The sequence below is a fragment of the Lissotriton helveticus genome, chromosome 5_1 (genome assembly GCF_964261635.1).
Source record: "Lissotriton helveticus chromosome 5_1, aLisHel1.1, whole genome shotgun sequence".
Taxonomy (NCBI): domain Eukaryota; kingdom Metazoa; phylum Chordata; class Amphibia; order Caudata; family Salamandridae; genus Lissotriton; species Lissotriton helveticus.
In genome coordinates, this window is record NC_136065.1 from 926,401,682 (window position 1) to 926,419,709 (window position 18,028).

Below are 18,028 nucleotides of genomic sequence, written 5' to 3' on the forward strand. Positions count from 1 at the left end.
CGGTAGAACCACCGCATTCACAGGAGAATCAAAATATGAAAGGAGTTCAAAAAAGTTCAGTCTGGAATAAGTAAAAAATATTAAGTCTTTGAGAACCCCAACCACACATAGGCTCTCCCTCACCGACATCAAGTCGCGATGTTGTTTCCTCCGTGAATGTAATAAGACTGCCAGGGAGGGAAAAGACAAAGTTGCAAACCGCAGGTCGCTTCTTAAAGTCTCCAGGAATGGAGAAACGAGTGGTTCCACCTCAGTCGACACCAGTATCGGTTGTAACGATCCTTTCGAAGTCCCCAGTTCGCAAGTATTTAGCCGTGCACTGACCACGGGCGTCAATACGTCTTTCTGCACAGGGTCCTCATCCTCCATCACAATGTACTTCGTGGAAAACTCAGCTCGTGTCGGGTCATGCAATGGATCTGAGTCCGGCCCCATTCGCCCTGTCTCAACTGCACCAACGATCATTTTGCGGACAATGGCTTCCACATGCAAGTGTAGTGCGCCGATGGCGGCCAGTACAGTCCTCAGCGACGGCTCACACTCCGTCTTACCTGTCTCCGCTTGCTCAATTTCAAACATGGTCTTTTTCCCAGAGAGCCGGGTTTCTCCGGGGGAACAAGCGAGAGCGGAGCGGACGGCTGCGGAGGGTGACTTAACGATTACACGACAGCGATCTACACTCCGCTACCGCGAGCGAGGACCCCAACCCACCGAACCCCTGTGGCGGCAAACCGGGACTCCGGGACGGGGAGCCCCGCCCACAGCCTCCGACGTGTCCTGTCACCACTCATTCGATGTTAACCAGACCAAATGACCGCCATCAGAATCGGGCAAGGATAACCTTCACTGCGGGAGACCGGACCCAACTCGAGTCCCACGGCCGATGTTGTTCAACTGAAACCCGGATGGGCCAGTACTAGAGGCACCGGCTCACAAGCTGGACTAGGCCGAGAATTAGAACACGGTATAACTCCGTCAATCAGGCCGATAAAATTCTCGTGATTGCACCATCAAGCTCTGCAACTATTCATCCACACGGAGGTCGGGCGTAAAATCAGGATATGTGCCAGGATCATGCGGCTGAAGACGGAGGTCGGCGGAGCCGGGAGCTTAAGCGGCCATCTTGTTTGCTAGCGTAGCTCCTCCTCCTATAATTAACATTTCTAATACCCATTTCTTGCATAACGTGGACACCCACTGTATGATTAGTGACACATGAATGTGCCCACTTACAAACAACTGTAAGGTCATACTGCAGCAAATCAATTCTGTTTTATCCCATGCAGCTACCCAATCGTGAACAGTCTGGCATAGGAATGAATCCTGGAACCACCTCAACCTTCAAGAACCAGTTTAGAAACCTGACTGCCAGATCCTCCTAATCATTTCTCAGGCCAGAACACAGTAGGCACATACCTCTGCTTCGCTTCAAGGATACGGTACGATTTACTCATTTGCAGCTGGATGGTTAGGGCATGAGAGGGACCCACCCATGGTTAACACATACAACTAATACACAGAAGCTGATGAGAGGAATGCTTGCAAGATAAGTCTAGCCACAGGCAATCACTCAGGGGAGCATTCAAATGCATTGTTCTTTTGTCCACCCTGCCACCTCAGTTTGGACCCAGCCATATGCAAATCAGTCTTCATCCTGCTTCAACAGGAATTGTCCAGCCCAAACTGCTAGGCCAGGTCCTCCCTGAACATGAACACAAGGAACTCAAGATCAGTTTACCCGGATGGGGACTCTCCAGTCAGGGGTAGCTTCATTCGAATGAGACAGTGCGCACGGGACCAACGTCTGCGCATATGCTAGGAGACTTACAGGTAGATGCATCAAGCATTTTTGCGAGCGCAAACGGTGTGAATCACAAAATTCGGCCGTTTGCGTCCGCAAAAATGGCATTTGAGATGCATCAAGGGCTCATGCACTCGCAATTTAAGAATTCGCAAATAATTGCGAGATGTCAAATTGCGATTGCATTTAAGGAATCGCAATTTGTGATTCCTTAAATGCAATGCATGAACCATTCCAAGATTGCGAATTCGCAATCTGGGGTCGCTATTTACCGCGAATTCAAACTACGTGGTAAATAGCAAAAACTTAGAAATATGCACTTTAGTGCATTTTTCTAAGTTGTATATTACACACACACATGCTCTTGGGACATGTGTGTGCGCAACACCAGTGAACATTACCATTTCAGGGGTGCAACAGGGTGTCCTTTGGATACCCTGGCTCCCTTGAAATTGCGGCACATTTGCGATTCGCTAATTGCTAATCGCAAATAAGGAATGGCTCCCCATTCATTCCTAAGGGCCTTTAGGCCCATAGGAATGAATGGGAAAGCCATTCCTTATTTGCGATTAGCAATTAGCGAATCGCAAATAAGGAATCAGTAGGAATCGCAAATAACATTGCGATTCCTACATGCATCCCGTTTTGCGAGTCTCTAATAGCGAATCCTTAAAATTCGCTATTTAGGACTCGCAAAACATAACTTTGATGCATCTGGGGGTTAGAGTGCTGCCTCAAATATACAAAGGTGATAGGAGGAATCCTTGTGATAAGTCTAACCCCAGGCAACCACTTGGGGGAGCATTCAAATGCATAATTTGTTTGCCCACCTTGCCCCCTCAGTTTGGACCCAGACATATGCAAATCAACTTGACCCTGCTCCAATAGGAATAGTGCAGCCAAAACCACCAGGCCACGTCCTCCCTGAATCGGAACACAGGCAACACAAAACCGTTTTTGTCATGACTGGGACCCTTCAGTCAGGTCATGTTTGGTTCCATTTGTACAGAGAGCCTGGGACCCACATCGGGGCATGCCATTGGCCTCTTACGATGTTACATCAAATATACAAAAGGTGATAGTAGGAATGCTTGCAGTAAGTCTAACCACTGGCAATCGCTTGGAGCAGCATTCCAACCCATCATACTTTTTCCCACTATGTCACTTCATTATGGACCTAGGCATATGCAGATCAGTCTGGACCCTACTGCAATAAGATCAGTCCAGCCTGAACTGCCAGTCCAGGCCCTCCCTGAATTGGAATACAAGCATCCCAAGACCTATTTTGCTCTAATTGGGGCTCTTCAGTAGAGTGAAGTGGCATGATGAGCAAAAGAACAAAGAGCTGGAATAACCCAGACACTAAAGGTCACCGTCTGCCAACCCGAGTGGAAATGGCAGAAATACTATTCGCCTGAAATCCCAATGCCCTTATGCTATATAGATGGCTAAATATAAGTGCAAAGTACAGGAGGCAAAGAAAACTTTCCTTTCTCTGTGCCCTACATCCTCCTCAAACGTGTCTAAGTAACTCTTCCTTATAGAGGAATTTCAACCCTCCCAGTCCATGCTCTCTGCTCTCATCCCTCCAGGGAAGTATGTGATGGCCTGGCATTTGTTTTTTAGGACAACATTGCTAAAATCCAGGTTGTGATTGCCAAAAAAAAAAAAATCACTCCCAGAGAACATGCCCTTAGAGTGCTCTCTTCCAGTACATTTGGCTGGACTACTTTTATAACATTTGAACTCAGCACTGAAACTCAGTTGCTGGATATTATCTCACAAATTCATCCTACAAATCTCTTAAAACATGTTTGATCTTATACGAAAAACAATCTTTTGTAACATTTTAACTGCCCCCTACCCATAATATAGGGCCAGATTTATCAAACTTTTTACCGGTCGAAAACGGATCAATTTGCAGAATCCGCCCATTTGCGAATGGTAAAAAGCCTTGTGGGATGTATCATCCCAAAAGGCATTTGCAAAATCGGGAATCAATTTTTGCAATTACCTATTTTGCGAATGCATTTAGGGAATCGCAATTTGAGATTCCCTAAATGCAATGAGGGAAGCAGTTAAAAATTGCAACTTTGCTTTAAGGACTAGTAAATTACCACCAACTTGAAGTTGGTGGTCTTTTGCAAATTCCTGGAAAAATGCACATTTTTGCATTTTTCTAAGTGACATGTGGTGCACCCACGAGCCCTTAGTGCATTTATGTGCGCCACATGTGCTCACTTACCTTTTTTGGGTACATCAGGGTGGCCTTTTGGCCCCCTATCACCCTTGTAATTGAATTTGCAATTAATTTGCGATTACCAATTTGGTAATCGCAACTTGCGAATGTCTTCCCATTCATTCCTATGGGCCTCTAGGAATAAATGGCATTCCTTAATAGCTAATGACAATTTGCAATTCGCTATTAAGGAATATGTAGGAATCACAATTCTTTTGCGAAACCTAAATACATTGCATTTTGCAATTCCATAGCGAATCGGTAACATTCGCTATTATGGACCCCCAAAATTCAATGTTGTTTACATCTGGTCCATAGTTCCTGATGAGTGGAAACAAGCAGTGGAAGACTCTAGTAATTTTTGCCTTATTTCCATGCTATATCTCCTAAGCATATTACTTAAATTAATAATCTTTGTCCAGCTGCAGAAATTTGCTGAAGAGAAGGAACTGTTTGGTCCTTAACAAGCTGGATATAGACCAGGTCACCCTTCCCAGACGTGTATCATTGACAGGCAGCTGGCACCAAATGGCTAAATTAAGGAAATGACAACTTCAAAAAGTGCAATTTTCAGAATTGCAATTTAAAATCCAGCCTCCCCATAAGTTTGGATTTTAAATTTTGATTCCAGAGACAACAAACTTGAAAAGCCTCTCTCTTCACAACTGGGAATTACACCTATAAAATGTAATAAGGTAATCCCAGTGTTATCTTATAGAACAGATAGGCCTTGTCATGGTGAAAAACGAGTTTGAGAGTTTTTCACTAGCAGTGCATGTACAACTTTAAAGTACATGTCCTGCCTTTCAAATACATTACACCCTGCCCTGTGGATTGTCCAGGGCCTACTTTAGGGGTGACTTACATGTACCAGAAGGGAAGTATTGGGCCTGGCAAGAGGTTTATCTTGCCAGGTAGAAATGGCAGTGTATACTGCACACCCTTGCTCTGCAATGGCATGCCTGAAACATGGTTAGAGGACTACTTAAATATGAGTACTTAAGTACTTAAGAGGGCTACTTAAGTGTTAGAGGGTTACTTAAGTAGCACAAGCGGAGCTGCATGCCAACTAGTAGCATTTATTTACCGGCCCAGGGCACATGTAGTGCACTATACTAGGGACTTATAAGTAAATTAGATATGTCAATTGGGTATGAGCTAATATTATCACGTTTAGAGTAGAGAGCACATGCATGTTAGCACTGGTTAGCAATGGTAAAGTACTCAGTGTCCTAAGGCCTGAAAATACGAATTCAGCAAAAAGTGGAGGGTGAAGGCAAAACGTTCCGGGGTGACCCTGCAGAGAGGGCCATTTTCGAACGTCATCATGTTTTCAGAATCAAGAAATGTTGAGCAACTGCTTGGCAGCCACCAACAGTGATTGCCTGTCAATTTTCTGAAACTTGATCAGTCTAAAGCAGAGATTATATTTACACCATAGCAAACTGACGAATGGCACAACATCTGTTTGCCTCCTCTTATTGGTCCACGTCCCATCCCTACAAAGGCTGTAATAAGTCTGGTTATATTGCTTGATGTTTTTCACTCTTGGAAATCCCAGGCCACCAAAGTGGGCAACAACTGTTTTTTTCAGCTTAAAGTCCTGAAAATAATTCTTTCTTTCTTGGAATCTCATCTCCACTTGCCAGTTGCAAATGCATGAACCCGGTCAAGCCTGAACTATGCAAACTCAGTTTACTTTGCTCCAGCAGCTAAACTGGTCCAATGTCTTCAGTTAGTGCAAAGCACAGCAGCCCACATTGTTTCAGGATGCTCCAGATGTGATCACATCATGCTGGCTCTGAGGTCAACCAATTGCTTATCAATAATAAATAAAGGCAAATCTTAAATGTATGACTGTAGCACACAAGGCCACCCACCGGAAAAAACTGAGCTTTCTCACTATAAACTGGGATAGTCTCATTAGAATCTTGCATTCTGCCAACAGAACAATTTCCAATTTCCTTTGCAGTACCTGATCTCTGGAATTCTACGCTCTTGCACTTATGCCACTGCCTAGCTTTGTTTCGAAAAACATTTTGAAAACCTGGCTTTAGATCAGTAATTTTAGTGATTCATTTTTGTGAATATGGCTAACCAAGTTAAGTTGATATTGCAGCACCAAGAAGCGTATTCATATGTGCGGATATAGGTGACTTATTGCATAACATAATATCAGGCAGCACCTGTTGGTCTTGTTATGCTAAACTGGCCGAGTAACATTCCCACCAATCCTCTAGACAATTATTTTCTGCTCCATGTATTCCAGGATTCAACATGCGTTATCATTGTCACCACCACCCTAACTTACACCAAAAATACCCTTGAGTAAATCTGATTTTCTGAGTTATGTAAACCTTCCCTTTCAGACTTATATTTTCTCATATTCCAATTAGGGCTTTGACTGCTAAAATACAAAGTTGCGGTTGCTATGTAATCTAGTTTTTATGTTGTTACGTATAATGCTGGCCATAGGATGGACCTTACATGTACTCCAATGGGACTGATTACTGTGGGGTGTATTAAAACGCAGGTCTTGTCAAACCATTTTCAAATTCTCTTCCGAGCATGGTTATCAAATAAGTCACGTATAAGAGTGGACTGAAAAGTACATCCGTCCTTGCTCATTCGTAGTTTAGACTGCCTCATAAGGTTCTATCAGATACTTTAGAATAAACAAATTCTTCCTTATCAGGCTATTCAGTCGATGAAAAGTTCCTCGCATATAACAACTGCTCTTGACACTGTTCTACCCAAAAATAAACAACTGCGCATTACGTCCTTCTGCTCCCTGTTATAACGATGCCGGTTTGACTAAGCCTCTGACCTTAAACTTAAATTTAAGGCCATCTTCAAAGGTTATAAGAAGCACATCACTTCCTCTAAACTTTGGTCTTTTGGTAAGCCCTCTTATACAATTCCAGTGGGTTTTTGGCCTTTTCAAGGGAACCCATGTCCTACAGGTACCCCCTCTGCCAGGAATCGTGGGTTCTATTTTGATGAGAACTAATCCTTTCAAGACAGGCTAATATATTATCTTCTACCTGATTTTCTCTACTGAAAACTCTTAGTATTATTTTCCCTAGTCATACCTGACCCCTAGTGGTTCTGTCCTTCATTTTGAGCAGATTAGACTATTGCAATTATCTATGTCTTGGCTCTCCTGTTTACCTTCTCAAAGATCTTTACATAATTCAAACTGCTAAGCTAGACTTGATCTGTCACTCCTCTGCATCTGAAGACTTGGATTCCTTACCTTGCCTTTGCCTGAAAGGAGTATGTTCAAATCCCTCTGTATTGTTTACATGGCGATTCATCAAGCTCGACCTATCTTTCTTCAACAGAAATTTCAACGGTTCTACCCTAAGCGTCTTCTGCACTCTGCTGATGCCAACTTGCTGATTTCAAGTGCTAAAGAGCAATCGCAGACATTGTCTGGTCAGGACACTCATCTTTGAAACAACCTTTCTTGTTTCCTATTCCTGCTATCAGGGAATTCTTTCCTTTCAACAAATAATTTAGAACCTAGCTTTACACACTTTAGAGTGTTGCTCAGGGCAATCCAGTTGTGCCTTTGGCTGTTACCATGCACCAGGACACCTTCATAGGTATCAGGTGCACTTTACAAATTTACATACTAATACTAATAATAATATACCACTCAATCCTTTTGGTATCATAATTAATGGTTAAACAATCCCTTGAAGGTGAAAAGGGGGTATTTTTGAACTATAGATTACTGTATATTTGAAGATGCATCACCTTTGTTCATTGACAGCAGCTTAGATGCCATGCATCATTTCATTATTCACTTATTCGTCCATATTTCTGGCACTAGTTCATATCAATGCAGAGCTGGGGGGCAACTATCCAATATTGATTTACGTAAACATTGTATCCACCAACATCTTCCTTTACGCAGTTCCCCCTTGACGACTGCTTTTTCACTTGCAAGGCATTATAGTCTAGGAACCAGAATCTTTTCCATGTGAAAGGTCTTCAGTCTCTTATTTCTTACAAATATTTCACTTCTGCCTTATAAGCAGGCAGGACAAGACAACAACGGGTCCTCTAGCGAAGTAGGCGATGCATCCAAAAGCAATCAATTTGTAGTGTTTGAAGACAAATTTTATAAGTATAAGAAATAAACTTATGATGGCCTTTCAAGCAGTATATTTTTTACTTACTTCATTTGATACAAATTATTTGTGCCTCTGTGATCAATATCGTGGCAGAAAGCAGCAGCAACCATTGCAAAAGCATCCAGGTCAGAATAATATTTCTTTAATTTTCCAGTCTACAAAAGAAAATATTGGTGTAAATGAATGCCTAAAGTCCAGGGTCTACATATATATTTTACAGATAACAAGACACAGGAAAAAGGATAAGTATACTTTCCATGAGTAATGCAAACATTGTTTGTCCTACGTTGAACCCATGCCGCCAGTTGTGATAGGTTATGTCACGATATCCTTTCCTTACTGTGTACATCCATCGTGTGAGAACCTGTAACAAAGGGAACAATTTAACACTCAATAATGAATTTGTGGATATTCGATACATAGAAAGAGTCCTGCAGTCTGTGAAAGATAATTTATTGTACCGTTATCAGAATCTCTCAATAGAGATAACAATGTATATATTAACGCTAAATAGGTTTGAGAGTTTTGAGCCTTAAAATTTAGACCCACTACCCCCCAAAACAAGAATTGCAATTTCCACTCATTGGTATCTGATGTTTTCTTCGTATTTTTATGGAAAGTTTGGATATCTGAAAGGCTGACACTTATGAGAAAAACTACACCAAATCCTTCCTGAAGAAAGATAAGACTATTCATGCATCAGAAAGATCTTAAATAACTTTTATAACTTTTTAAATGAATCTAATACTTGAAATTCTAAATTATATTTATAGCTTTACAATAAGTTGTTTTTGTTAGTAAAAACGTTATAATTCACCTTATATATGTTTGAATATTTGACTGTTAAAAAAAATTAAATGCCTTGCTTTTTAAAGGTGTTTTATAGTACATCAGATACACAAGTTATTTGTAACTTTTTTCCCAACAAATTCAACTTTTTAAAATGTCCTAAATAAAGAATGTAATACATGGATTTTAACGGTGAGATTTTTAGGCAGTGGAATTTATTTCCTTCAGGGCAGGAGTCTAATGTCAAAGAAGGATTTTTTTGGTGGGAAGTTCTGTAGGGTTGGAAGTGGAAATTAAGTGAACCACTTACTTCCAAGTATTTATACTTAACTAGAGACTAAAAATTAGAACACATTATTATGGAGCTATTTGTCAAGCACACTGAAGATTTTAAAAACGGAACTGAGTTATCAGCCACATGAGAGCCATACCATATTCAATTAAGACTTTACAGTAGGCTTTCTCAAAGAAATAACTAACACCTTTGATGAAAAGGCAACAATAGATGTTTACAGTTCATCACTATCAATCCATCATTCAGTTCCAGTATCTTTTGTTTGAAGTTCTCATATTAATGCGTCACTGGGAGATCTGAGGACAAGTATGGCTATCCAAAATTGTATGCAGCTTAAAGCACATATTACATGGTTATACCTGAATAAGCTATCTGAGAATTCTTTAGTCTACAAACGCTGGATCCTATAATTTGTGCATAAGATTAGTGCACCACTAGCAGCAATGGTGCGAAATCAAAACGAGATGTAAAGGGTTGAGATGCTATTTAATTTACAGGGGAATTTGAACCAGTGATAATAAAATTGTGGAAGAATTCTATACATTTCTCCTTGTAACTTATCAACAGAAAATTGATCTCTCTCTGGACCAGATTCCACTAATCTTCGGAGTTATACTGCAGGAAGTTCAAAAAATTATAAACTAAGCACCTAATGCCAAACTACAGGACTCGATAAGATCGCAGTGGAAATATACCAAACATTTGCTGCCCACTTTGTCCTGTTTTTTATGAATTGGTTGGTATTAGCGAGAGAGGGCAGCTCCACCCAGCTTCCTATAATGAAGTAACCATTAATGACTTGCATGAACTGGCACCAACCTGCCTGACCCCCTGATTCTTTAAATACTAATTTTGCTGCAAAGTTGTGTTGGAAGGATTTTGTTCAAGCATCTTGCTACAGTGATTTGGGGCTTAGTCTCCAATCCATCATGGTTTCATATCGGGAAGAAGCAATGAAGAACATGAACATACAAATATAAATATTATGGTGACAGTAATAACTTGACTTGAAACTAAACAGGCACAATAGGCTTTAATACTGCTTGAGCCCGAAAAGCCTTTGATCATAATTAATGGTCATTTCTTTGACTAAGAAGCCCATCACAACTCATGAGCTGGGTGAAAGAAATAAGCAATATCCAATTTGAAGCATCAGCATTGGTAAATCCAAATACTTGCAGCTCAAATTAAGACTGGCAGGAGGATATGCTGAGGTTGGGCACTTTCTCCATTGTTGTTTACACTCTGCAAGGATTGACCATGATAGATGATAAGCTTTAAAGTTGACAATCCAGTGGTTGTGGTGTATACCAAATTCAATTAATAAAGAAACCTGGGAACGTTAATGCATAATGTTGTCTTCACACTATGTGATCCGCTAAACTGTAATTGTGGTTTTGCGTTCTAGAAACTCCTCAATGCCCCATTCCTAAGTGATTGGAATAATGCAGTAGCTACAATACACGTCAGCCACTAGCCCAAAATTATGTAGGTACTGGTCTTTAATATATGAAATACTTGGGAGATGACTAGGCCTAAGTCTGGAATCTGTTGTGGTTACCATCAAGCTTGGAGTAGGCCAAGAAGATATACAGCATCATTTACCCAGGGATATTTGTGGCAAGAACTGGTATTGCTTAGCGGGAAGATTCAGTTACTAATATATCCCATCATACAGTATGAAGGAATGTGCGAGACATTTTATGCAGATTTGGTTGTCATTTCATTGGTATGTCCCTTAACATCAAGAATGAGATAACATCTACACCACAAAATAAAAACCAACACACTTCAGAAATATTTTATCATAGTCATAAACTGTAGCAAGAAATGGCACATTAAAAAAATAATCTTACATCTGCGGGGACTTTAAACTTGTCAACCACATTTATCTCAAAGAACAATCTGATTCCAGACTTTATCAGTTCGTGTTCGGTTACTGGGAAGTCACTAAAGCGGAATTCGTACAGGTCCAGGGCAGCAGGATCCGGCAACTCTTCCTTCTGCAAAATATATATATAAAAAGGGTCAAATGAGCCATGCATCAATACTGAATCGCAATGTTAACTTACTTTCTTTAAAGTAGGAAACATCCAATGAATTTACTGTACTGTGAGTATCAAATATTGAATGAATAAATTAATTAATTATGGATTATTTATTAAGGCCATAGTCTGATAAAGAGAGTACACATGAATACAACACAGCCTTTTTTAGAGGTTCCTAAATACGACATTCTGTCACAAACATGGCAGACATCCCGCCCACCCTATTACAAGCACATGATAGACTATGAGTCTGGTTTAGAGTGTGGCAGAGGGTACTGCTTCACAAATGTGATGGATATTCTGTCCGCCTTATTCCAAGCACCATATCAGAAAAAGCATATGTAAGAAGGCAAATGGGATATCCATCACATTTGTGACAAAGTAACCTGTTCACCAAGTTCTAAATCAGTCCCTGGGGCACTTGTAATACGACAGAGAGGACACCCACCATGTTTGTGACAAAGTATAACAGACGTCAAACTGTAAATGAGGCCCGTAGTATGTTAAACAGAATACAAATGATACCTCTAAAATCAGTATAAAGTTAATCTTCAATTTAATACAGTAAAAGTGTTGACTTGTAATAAGGCTCAGTAAAAAATGTTGAATTACTTTTATATCCATTAATAAGCATTACAAATTTGAAGTCACATGTTTAAGTACTGCAAATATCATTAAAACCCTTTATTGATTTACACCTGAGGGACATGAAACCAGTTGAGAAAATGTCCTACATTTTTCAGTTTGGTGTAAATGGAAATTGATTGAGATCATGTTTTAAACTTTAAAATGTTATTTTTAAGAATAAAACCTTTTTTTAAAGTAGTCACTTCAGTTTCAATACTTCATGGTAGCTGTGTTTTGAGCATTAGTTTACCATACGAGTAAAGATTAGTGAATGTGGGATGACCAACTCCACTTTCCAGCGTATCCCCTATAACATTTCATGAAGTTTGGAGTTACTTGTAAAGCTGATGTCTTATACATTTTTCACTGATGACCTGATGGTTCCCATATTAGCTCACACCCATGAAGGGCATCAGTGCACTCAAGTCCTCTAAATTGAGTTGGAACTTCAATTGTGTTTCATTTTTGAGGATTCATTCTGATTTTGTTTCAAAGCAAACAGTATTAGTTGTTTTGTAAAGGGTGTTGTGGTTTTGCAGTTACTTTAAAATGTTTTTGGGGCGTAACAGTGGGGGAAGGCAAAGCAATAGAGATTACAGAGAACTGACTTCCCTGCATGGAAAATGGACAAAATATGAATGTCCTCAAAGAAAGAATAATATTTTGTTTCTTAATCCTTACCCTTGTTTTTAATGAAATCATATTTATTAGCTGGTACTAATTACCCTTATATTTTCAATGTTTGAAAAGTCGCTGTATTTCTACTATTTCATTATATTTATGATGCAAATGATTGGAACGTCACTCTTTAGCATGAGATCGGTGTATATATTACCTACTGGCGGTCGTCAGTAGGTAGTTATAGTTAGAACGTAGTTTCCATAGGAAAAGCATTTCTTGATTTGCTAATAACTTTGGCGTCGTTTGACGAATCTTCGCGAAATTCTCCCAAAAAAAAGTCTATCCAGGTCAGCTCCTATTCCTAAAGTTTGGGGGTGATACATCAAGCGGGGGCTGAGAAAAAAGGGGGGTCCCAAAACTTAATTTCCATAGGACATTTTGAGACATGCTACAGTCCGAACTGCTGAAAGGAATCGCCCCAAATTTGGCAAAAAGGTAATGCTTGGTTCAGAAAGCGACCTTTTTTTTTTTAAATGGTCTAAATCCGTTCAGTAGTTGTTGAGAAATTAAAAGAATAAGAGTCAAAAAATCAATTTCCCATAGGAATCTTTAGGCAATGCTACAGCTGAAACTGCTGAACAGAATTACCCCATATTTGGCAAAAAGGTAGTGCTTGGTTCAGAAAGCGGCCTTTTTTTTGAATGGTGTAAATCTGTTCAGCAGTTGCTGGGAAATAAAAAAACATAAAAGTTTCGATATCTAGGGCTGCGGTGGGTTTGTGAACCCTCCAGAGCACGAGCTTCACTGTGGTTGGCTGGCAACACTCCAAACCAGGAAGTGTTGGCAGCCATCTTGTGACTCGGTAGTACCGAGTAACAAGAAAACAGAAAAACAGAGGTAAAAAAAAGAAAAGGGGGCAGGGTAGAAACACCCTGACCCCCTAGGCCTGCTTAGGGAGTCCTACAAGGACCCCCAGGGCCCAAAAAAGCATTAAAAAAAAAAAACGTCTGCATTCGCGCCCGGACAAAAAAAAAGAAAATGAAGCGCGGGCTGCCGAGCTAGCCCGCGCTTTGTATTCAAAAAGCCCACGGGTGGGCCAGGTACCGGTGGCACTTATAAATAATGTTGTCGAGGCCCGCGGGGCTTATTAAAATAAATGCGGAAGGGCACGCAGCCCCCCCGTAGCTCCGAGGACCGCCACCACCCCGAGGCTACCTGAAGAAATGCATGAGGGGTCCCAACCCCCTCACGCTGCTTCGGGGACCGCCACCTCCCCGGAACGTTTATGCTAATTGGTGGGGAGCCTCCTGGCCTGCCCGAGGGACTGCCACCTTCCCGGGGCTAAACAACATAATTAGTGTGGGGGGGCTCAAGCCCCCACACACTGCCCCAGGGACCACAACCTCCACGGGCACTTAAGATTGAGATTTAGGGGTCCGTAGCGGCCCCGGGGACCTACACCTCTCAGGGGCTTTGAAATGGAGGGAGGGGGGCTGTGTGGACCCCCTCCTGGAGCCCTCAATGGCCCTGACTACCGCCACCACCCAGGACCGGCTCCTACAGTGACCCAGGGTGCCCACCCCGGGACACTGCGGGACAAGTTGGGTATGGCAGAACGGGTGCTGTGCAGCTCCCACCCAGTCATAGCAAACTTGCTTTGGATTTTGGAAGCGAGAGCAGGGAAACCTGCTCTCGCTTCAAAAATCCAAAGCTGATTGCTTTTCCACACGGGGAGCTGCGTGTCAGCAGCTCCCCATGTGGAAAAGCAATGTTGGCTCCTGTAGAACGCGGGGAGCCGGCGAGACCATGGGGGCATTGGGGCTCCTCCCACGGTCCCCAATGGTGAGGCCAGGTCCCGAGTGATGTGGTCCCCGGGCCAAATTGGGCCCGGAGGGGGCCCGCGCCGTCCCCCTCCCCTGTGAATATTACTTAAAAAAAAAATCAGAGAGGCCAGGCCCCAGGGGATAGGGTCCCCGGGACCATAATTGTCCTGAGGAGGGCGGCCACCCTCCCAAAAATAAAAAAGGATGGCCAGGCCCCAGGGATGGGGTCCTCGGGCCAGAAGTGGCCCGGGAGGAGTGCCACGCGGCCCTCCTCCCTAAATAAAGAACAAATAAATAAAGGTCGGCCCCGGGGGATGGGGTCCCCAGGGCCAATAGAGGCCTTAGGAGGGGGGCCACGCAGCGCCCCTCCTTTAAAAAAAATATGTGGCCATGCATCGGGGGATGGGGTCCCTGGGGCCGGAATTGGCCATGGGTGGGGGGCCCAAGCAACCCCTTCCCATTTACATAAAAAAAGGGGCCAGGCCCTGGGGGATGGGGTCCCCAGGGCCCTAAAAAGGGAAAGAGTAGGGGGGGGGGCACATATCCGCCCTTCTTAAAAAAAAAAAATGTAAAACCCGGCATTGAGACTAGGAGGCGCCCCCTCCCTGCAGCACTCAGCAAACGCGCCCCTGGCGTATTGTAAGTTGGAGAATTAATTCTCCTTGAATACTGAGGGTCCCTGAGGGCCAACTAGCCCACCAGGTACCTCGAGTATGTGCCAGGGTGCTGCGTTGCAGAGAGGTGTTCAAAGGCCATGCCCTTTTTTACGCCTCTCTGCAACACAGCTCTGTGGCGCATACTGGAGGTACCTGGTGGGCTAGTTGGCCGTTAGGGACCCTCAGGACTCAAGGGGATTTAATCCCCCAATTTACAATGCTCCAGGGGGCGCGTTTGCACAGTGGTGCAGAGAAGGGGCGTGGCCTGATGTGACAAGTGTGCAAATGTGCCCTGTGGCGTGTTTTAAGTTGGGGATTTATGTCCCCTTTAATCCTGAGGGTCCCTGGGGGCCAACTAGCCGACCAGCTACGTCCAGTAAGTGCCACAGAGTTGCGTTGCTGAGAGGTATAAAAAGGGGTGTGGCCTCGGACCACCTCTCTGAAACGCAGCTCTGTGGCGCTTACTGGAGGTACCTGGTGGACTAGTTGGACTCCAGGGAACCTCAGGATTCAAGGGGACTTAATCCTCCAACTTAAAACGCGACACGAGGCGTGTTTGCACAGTGGTGAAGGGAGGGGGCGGGGCCTTTCTGCACCTATGACTTAGAGGTAGTTTGCCCTATTATGTACTAGGTTCTTACAGAGGACGTCATGCTAATCACAGGGGTGCCCCAACACATAGTGTTCCCTAGTGTATGTAGGTGTTTTAACTGTATTCTAAGTGTTTTTTAGCATAGCACTGACTCTAGGTCTGGTTAGTCAGAGTCAGTTACCACCAGTGCCTATCTGAACAATGGTGGGCTAGTTGGCCCCCATGGACCCTCAGGATTCCAGGGGAATTAATCCCCCAACTTAAAACCCACCTGGGGGCGCGTTTGCACAGTGGTGAAGAGAGGGGGCGGGGCCTGATGTGACATGTGCGTACGTATGCAATCACTCCGCCAAAACCCAAGCACTTATAAATTCACCATGCACTCTCCTTGCAGCACTCTAATCATCCAGTCACTACCATGCACTCATGCAATGACTCATGCACTAACTCATGCACTGCTACAATACCCTGAACAGTACCCATGCAGTTCCGCCATCGCCCTGTCACTACCCATGCACTCCTCCAATCACCCAGCGCGCACCATGTACTTATCCAATCACTCCGCCAAAACCCAGGCACTTATAAATTCACCATGCACTTTCCTTGCAGTACTCTAATCATCCAATCAGTACCCATGTATTTATGCAATGACCCAGGCACTAACACATACACTTCTACAATCCTCTGAGCACTACCCATGCAGTCCAGCCATCGCCCTGTCAGTACCCATGCAGTCTTTCAATCACCCAGCCAGCACCATGTACTTATCCATGCACTCCACCAAAACCCAAGCACTTATAAATCCACCATGCACTTGAGGTATTCTAATCTTCCAGTCAGTACACATGTACTCTTAGAATGACGCAGGTACTAATACATGCATTGCTACAATCCCCTGTGCACTACCCATGCAGATCTCTAACCACCTACACAGTACTGATTCACTCCTCCAATTACCCAGGTGGTACCCATGCACTCCAGAAATCCCTGTCACTACCCATGCACTCCTCAAATCACCCATCCAGCATCATGCTCTTATCCAATCACTCCGCCAAAACCCAAGCACTTATAAATTCACCATGCACTGTCCTTGCAGCACTGTAATCATCCAGTCTCTACCCATGTACTCATGCAATGACCCAGGCACTAACATATGCACTGCTATGATCCCCTAAGCACCACTGATGCAGTCCAGCCATCTCCTTGTCACTACCCATGCACTCCGCCAATCACCCAGCCAGCACCATGTACTTATCCAATCACTCCGCCAAAACCCAAGCACTGATAAATTCACCATGCACTCTACTTACAGTACTCTAATCATCCACTCAGTACCCATGTACTCATGCAATGACCCAGGCACTAACTCATGGCAAATACCGAGGAGGTCATGCGAATCACAAGGGTACCCCAACGCATAGTGTTCCCTAGTGTATGTAGGTGTTTTCACTGTATTCCAAGTGTCTTTTAGCATAGCACTGGCTCCGGTCCTGGTTAGTCAGTCAGTTACCACCAGTACCCGTCAGTAAAAAGTTGGGGGCACAGGAGGACTTTCTGCTCCTCTGTTGGTTCTTTCTGCACATCTTTTGTTTCTTCCTGCACTTTTCTTCGTCTTTATGGACTTCTGTTTCCTCTTTCTGTATTTATCTTGCTTCTTTCTGTGCTTTTCTTCCTCTTTCTTCACATGTCCTACCTTACTAGGCATAGTTAGAAATTAGCATTTAAAAAACCATTGAAATTCACTGAAAATAACATAGGTTTCAGGCAGACCCTCCAGTATTTAGCGATTCACGAAAAAATTCCGAAATCGGCAGATACGCGCATTGGCTGCGATATTGGCTGATTTGGCTGCTAAAAAGGGTCTTCCTGAAAAGAGGAAATAATGAAGGCTTCTTATTGGTTGCACGCGGCACACAGGTCACTAGGTGTCACCGTGAAGCCATAAAATAGCTGCTTCCGCTGCATAACTCTGTGTGAAGCTGTGGTCGTAATTTTAGAGCTCTAGGAATGGGGCAGATTTTCCCCCACTGTACCCAGTGCGGAAACTGAACATATCAAAGTGCTGGTTTTCACTGTCTCAGAGTACTTGCGGCATCTGAGAAGTACCAGTATTATTCTTTTAAAAGTGCTGCATTCCGGTTGTGAAGTTGAGGTTCTAAGTCACCGTAGCTAGGCCTTGGCACTACCCGGGCGAGGCCTCCCGTGGCTTGGAGGCAACAGCAGTGAGTGGAACTGAGCCATGCTGTTCCATGCCTTAGTGAAGGTTGTTCCACGCCATTTTACAGCACCGTTGTCATGTCACTGTTTATCCTGCATGATGTGCGTGTATGTAACTTGAAGAAGGTTGTGCATGCTGTGCCACATCACCGTTATAGTGTGTGATATGCATATATAT

At 43.3% G+C, this 18,028-nt stretch overlaps 1 protein-coding gene across 1 annotated transcript in view; it reads right to left on the reverse strand.

The window, feature by feature from the left end:
* The window catches only part of PDE6C (phosphodiesterase 6C), a 348,347-nt gene that overhangs the window by 144,910 nt on the left and 185,409 nt on the right, over positions 1-18,028 (reverse strand). Inside the window, exons 12-14 of the mRNA XM_078641134.1 lie at positions 11,123-11,269; positions 8,439-8,546; positions 8,228-8,337 (exon numbers count right to left, since the gene is read on the reverse strand). Coding sequence (XP_078497260.1) covers positions 8,228-8,337; positions 8,439-8,546; positions 11,123-11,269 — 365 coding nt within the window. The remainder of the gene's footprint in view (positions 1-8,227; positions 8,338-8,438; positions 8,547-11,122; positions 11,270-18,028) is intronic.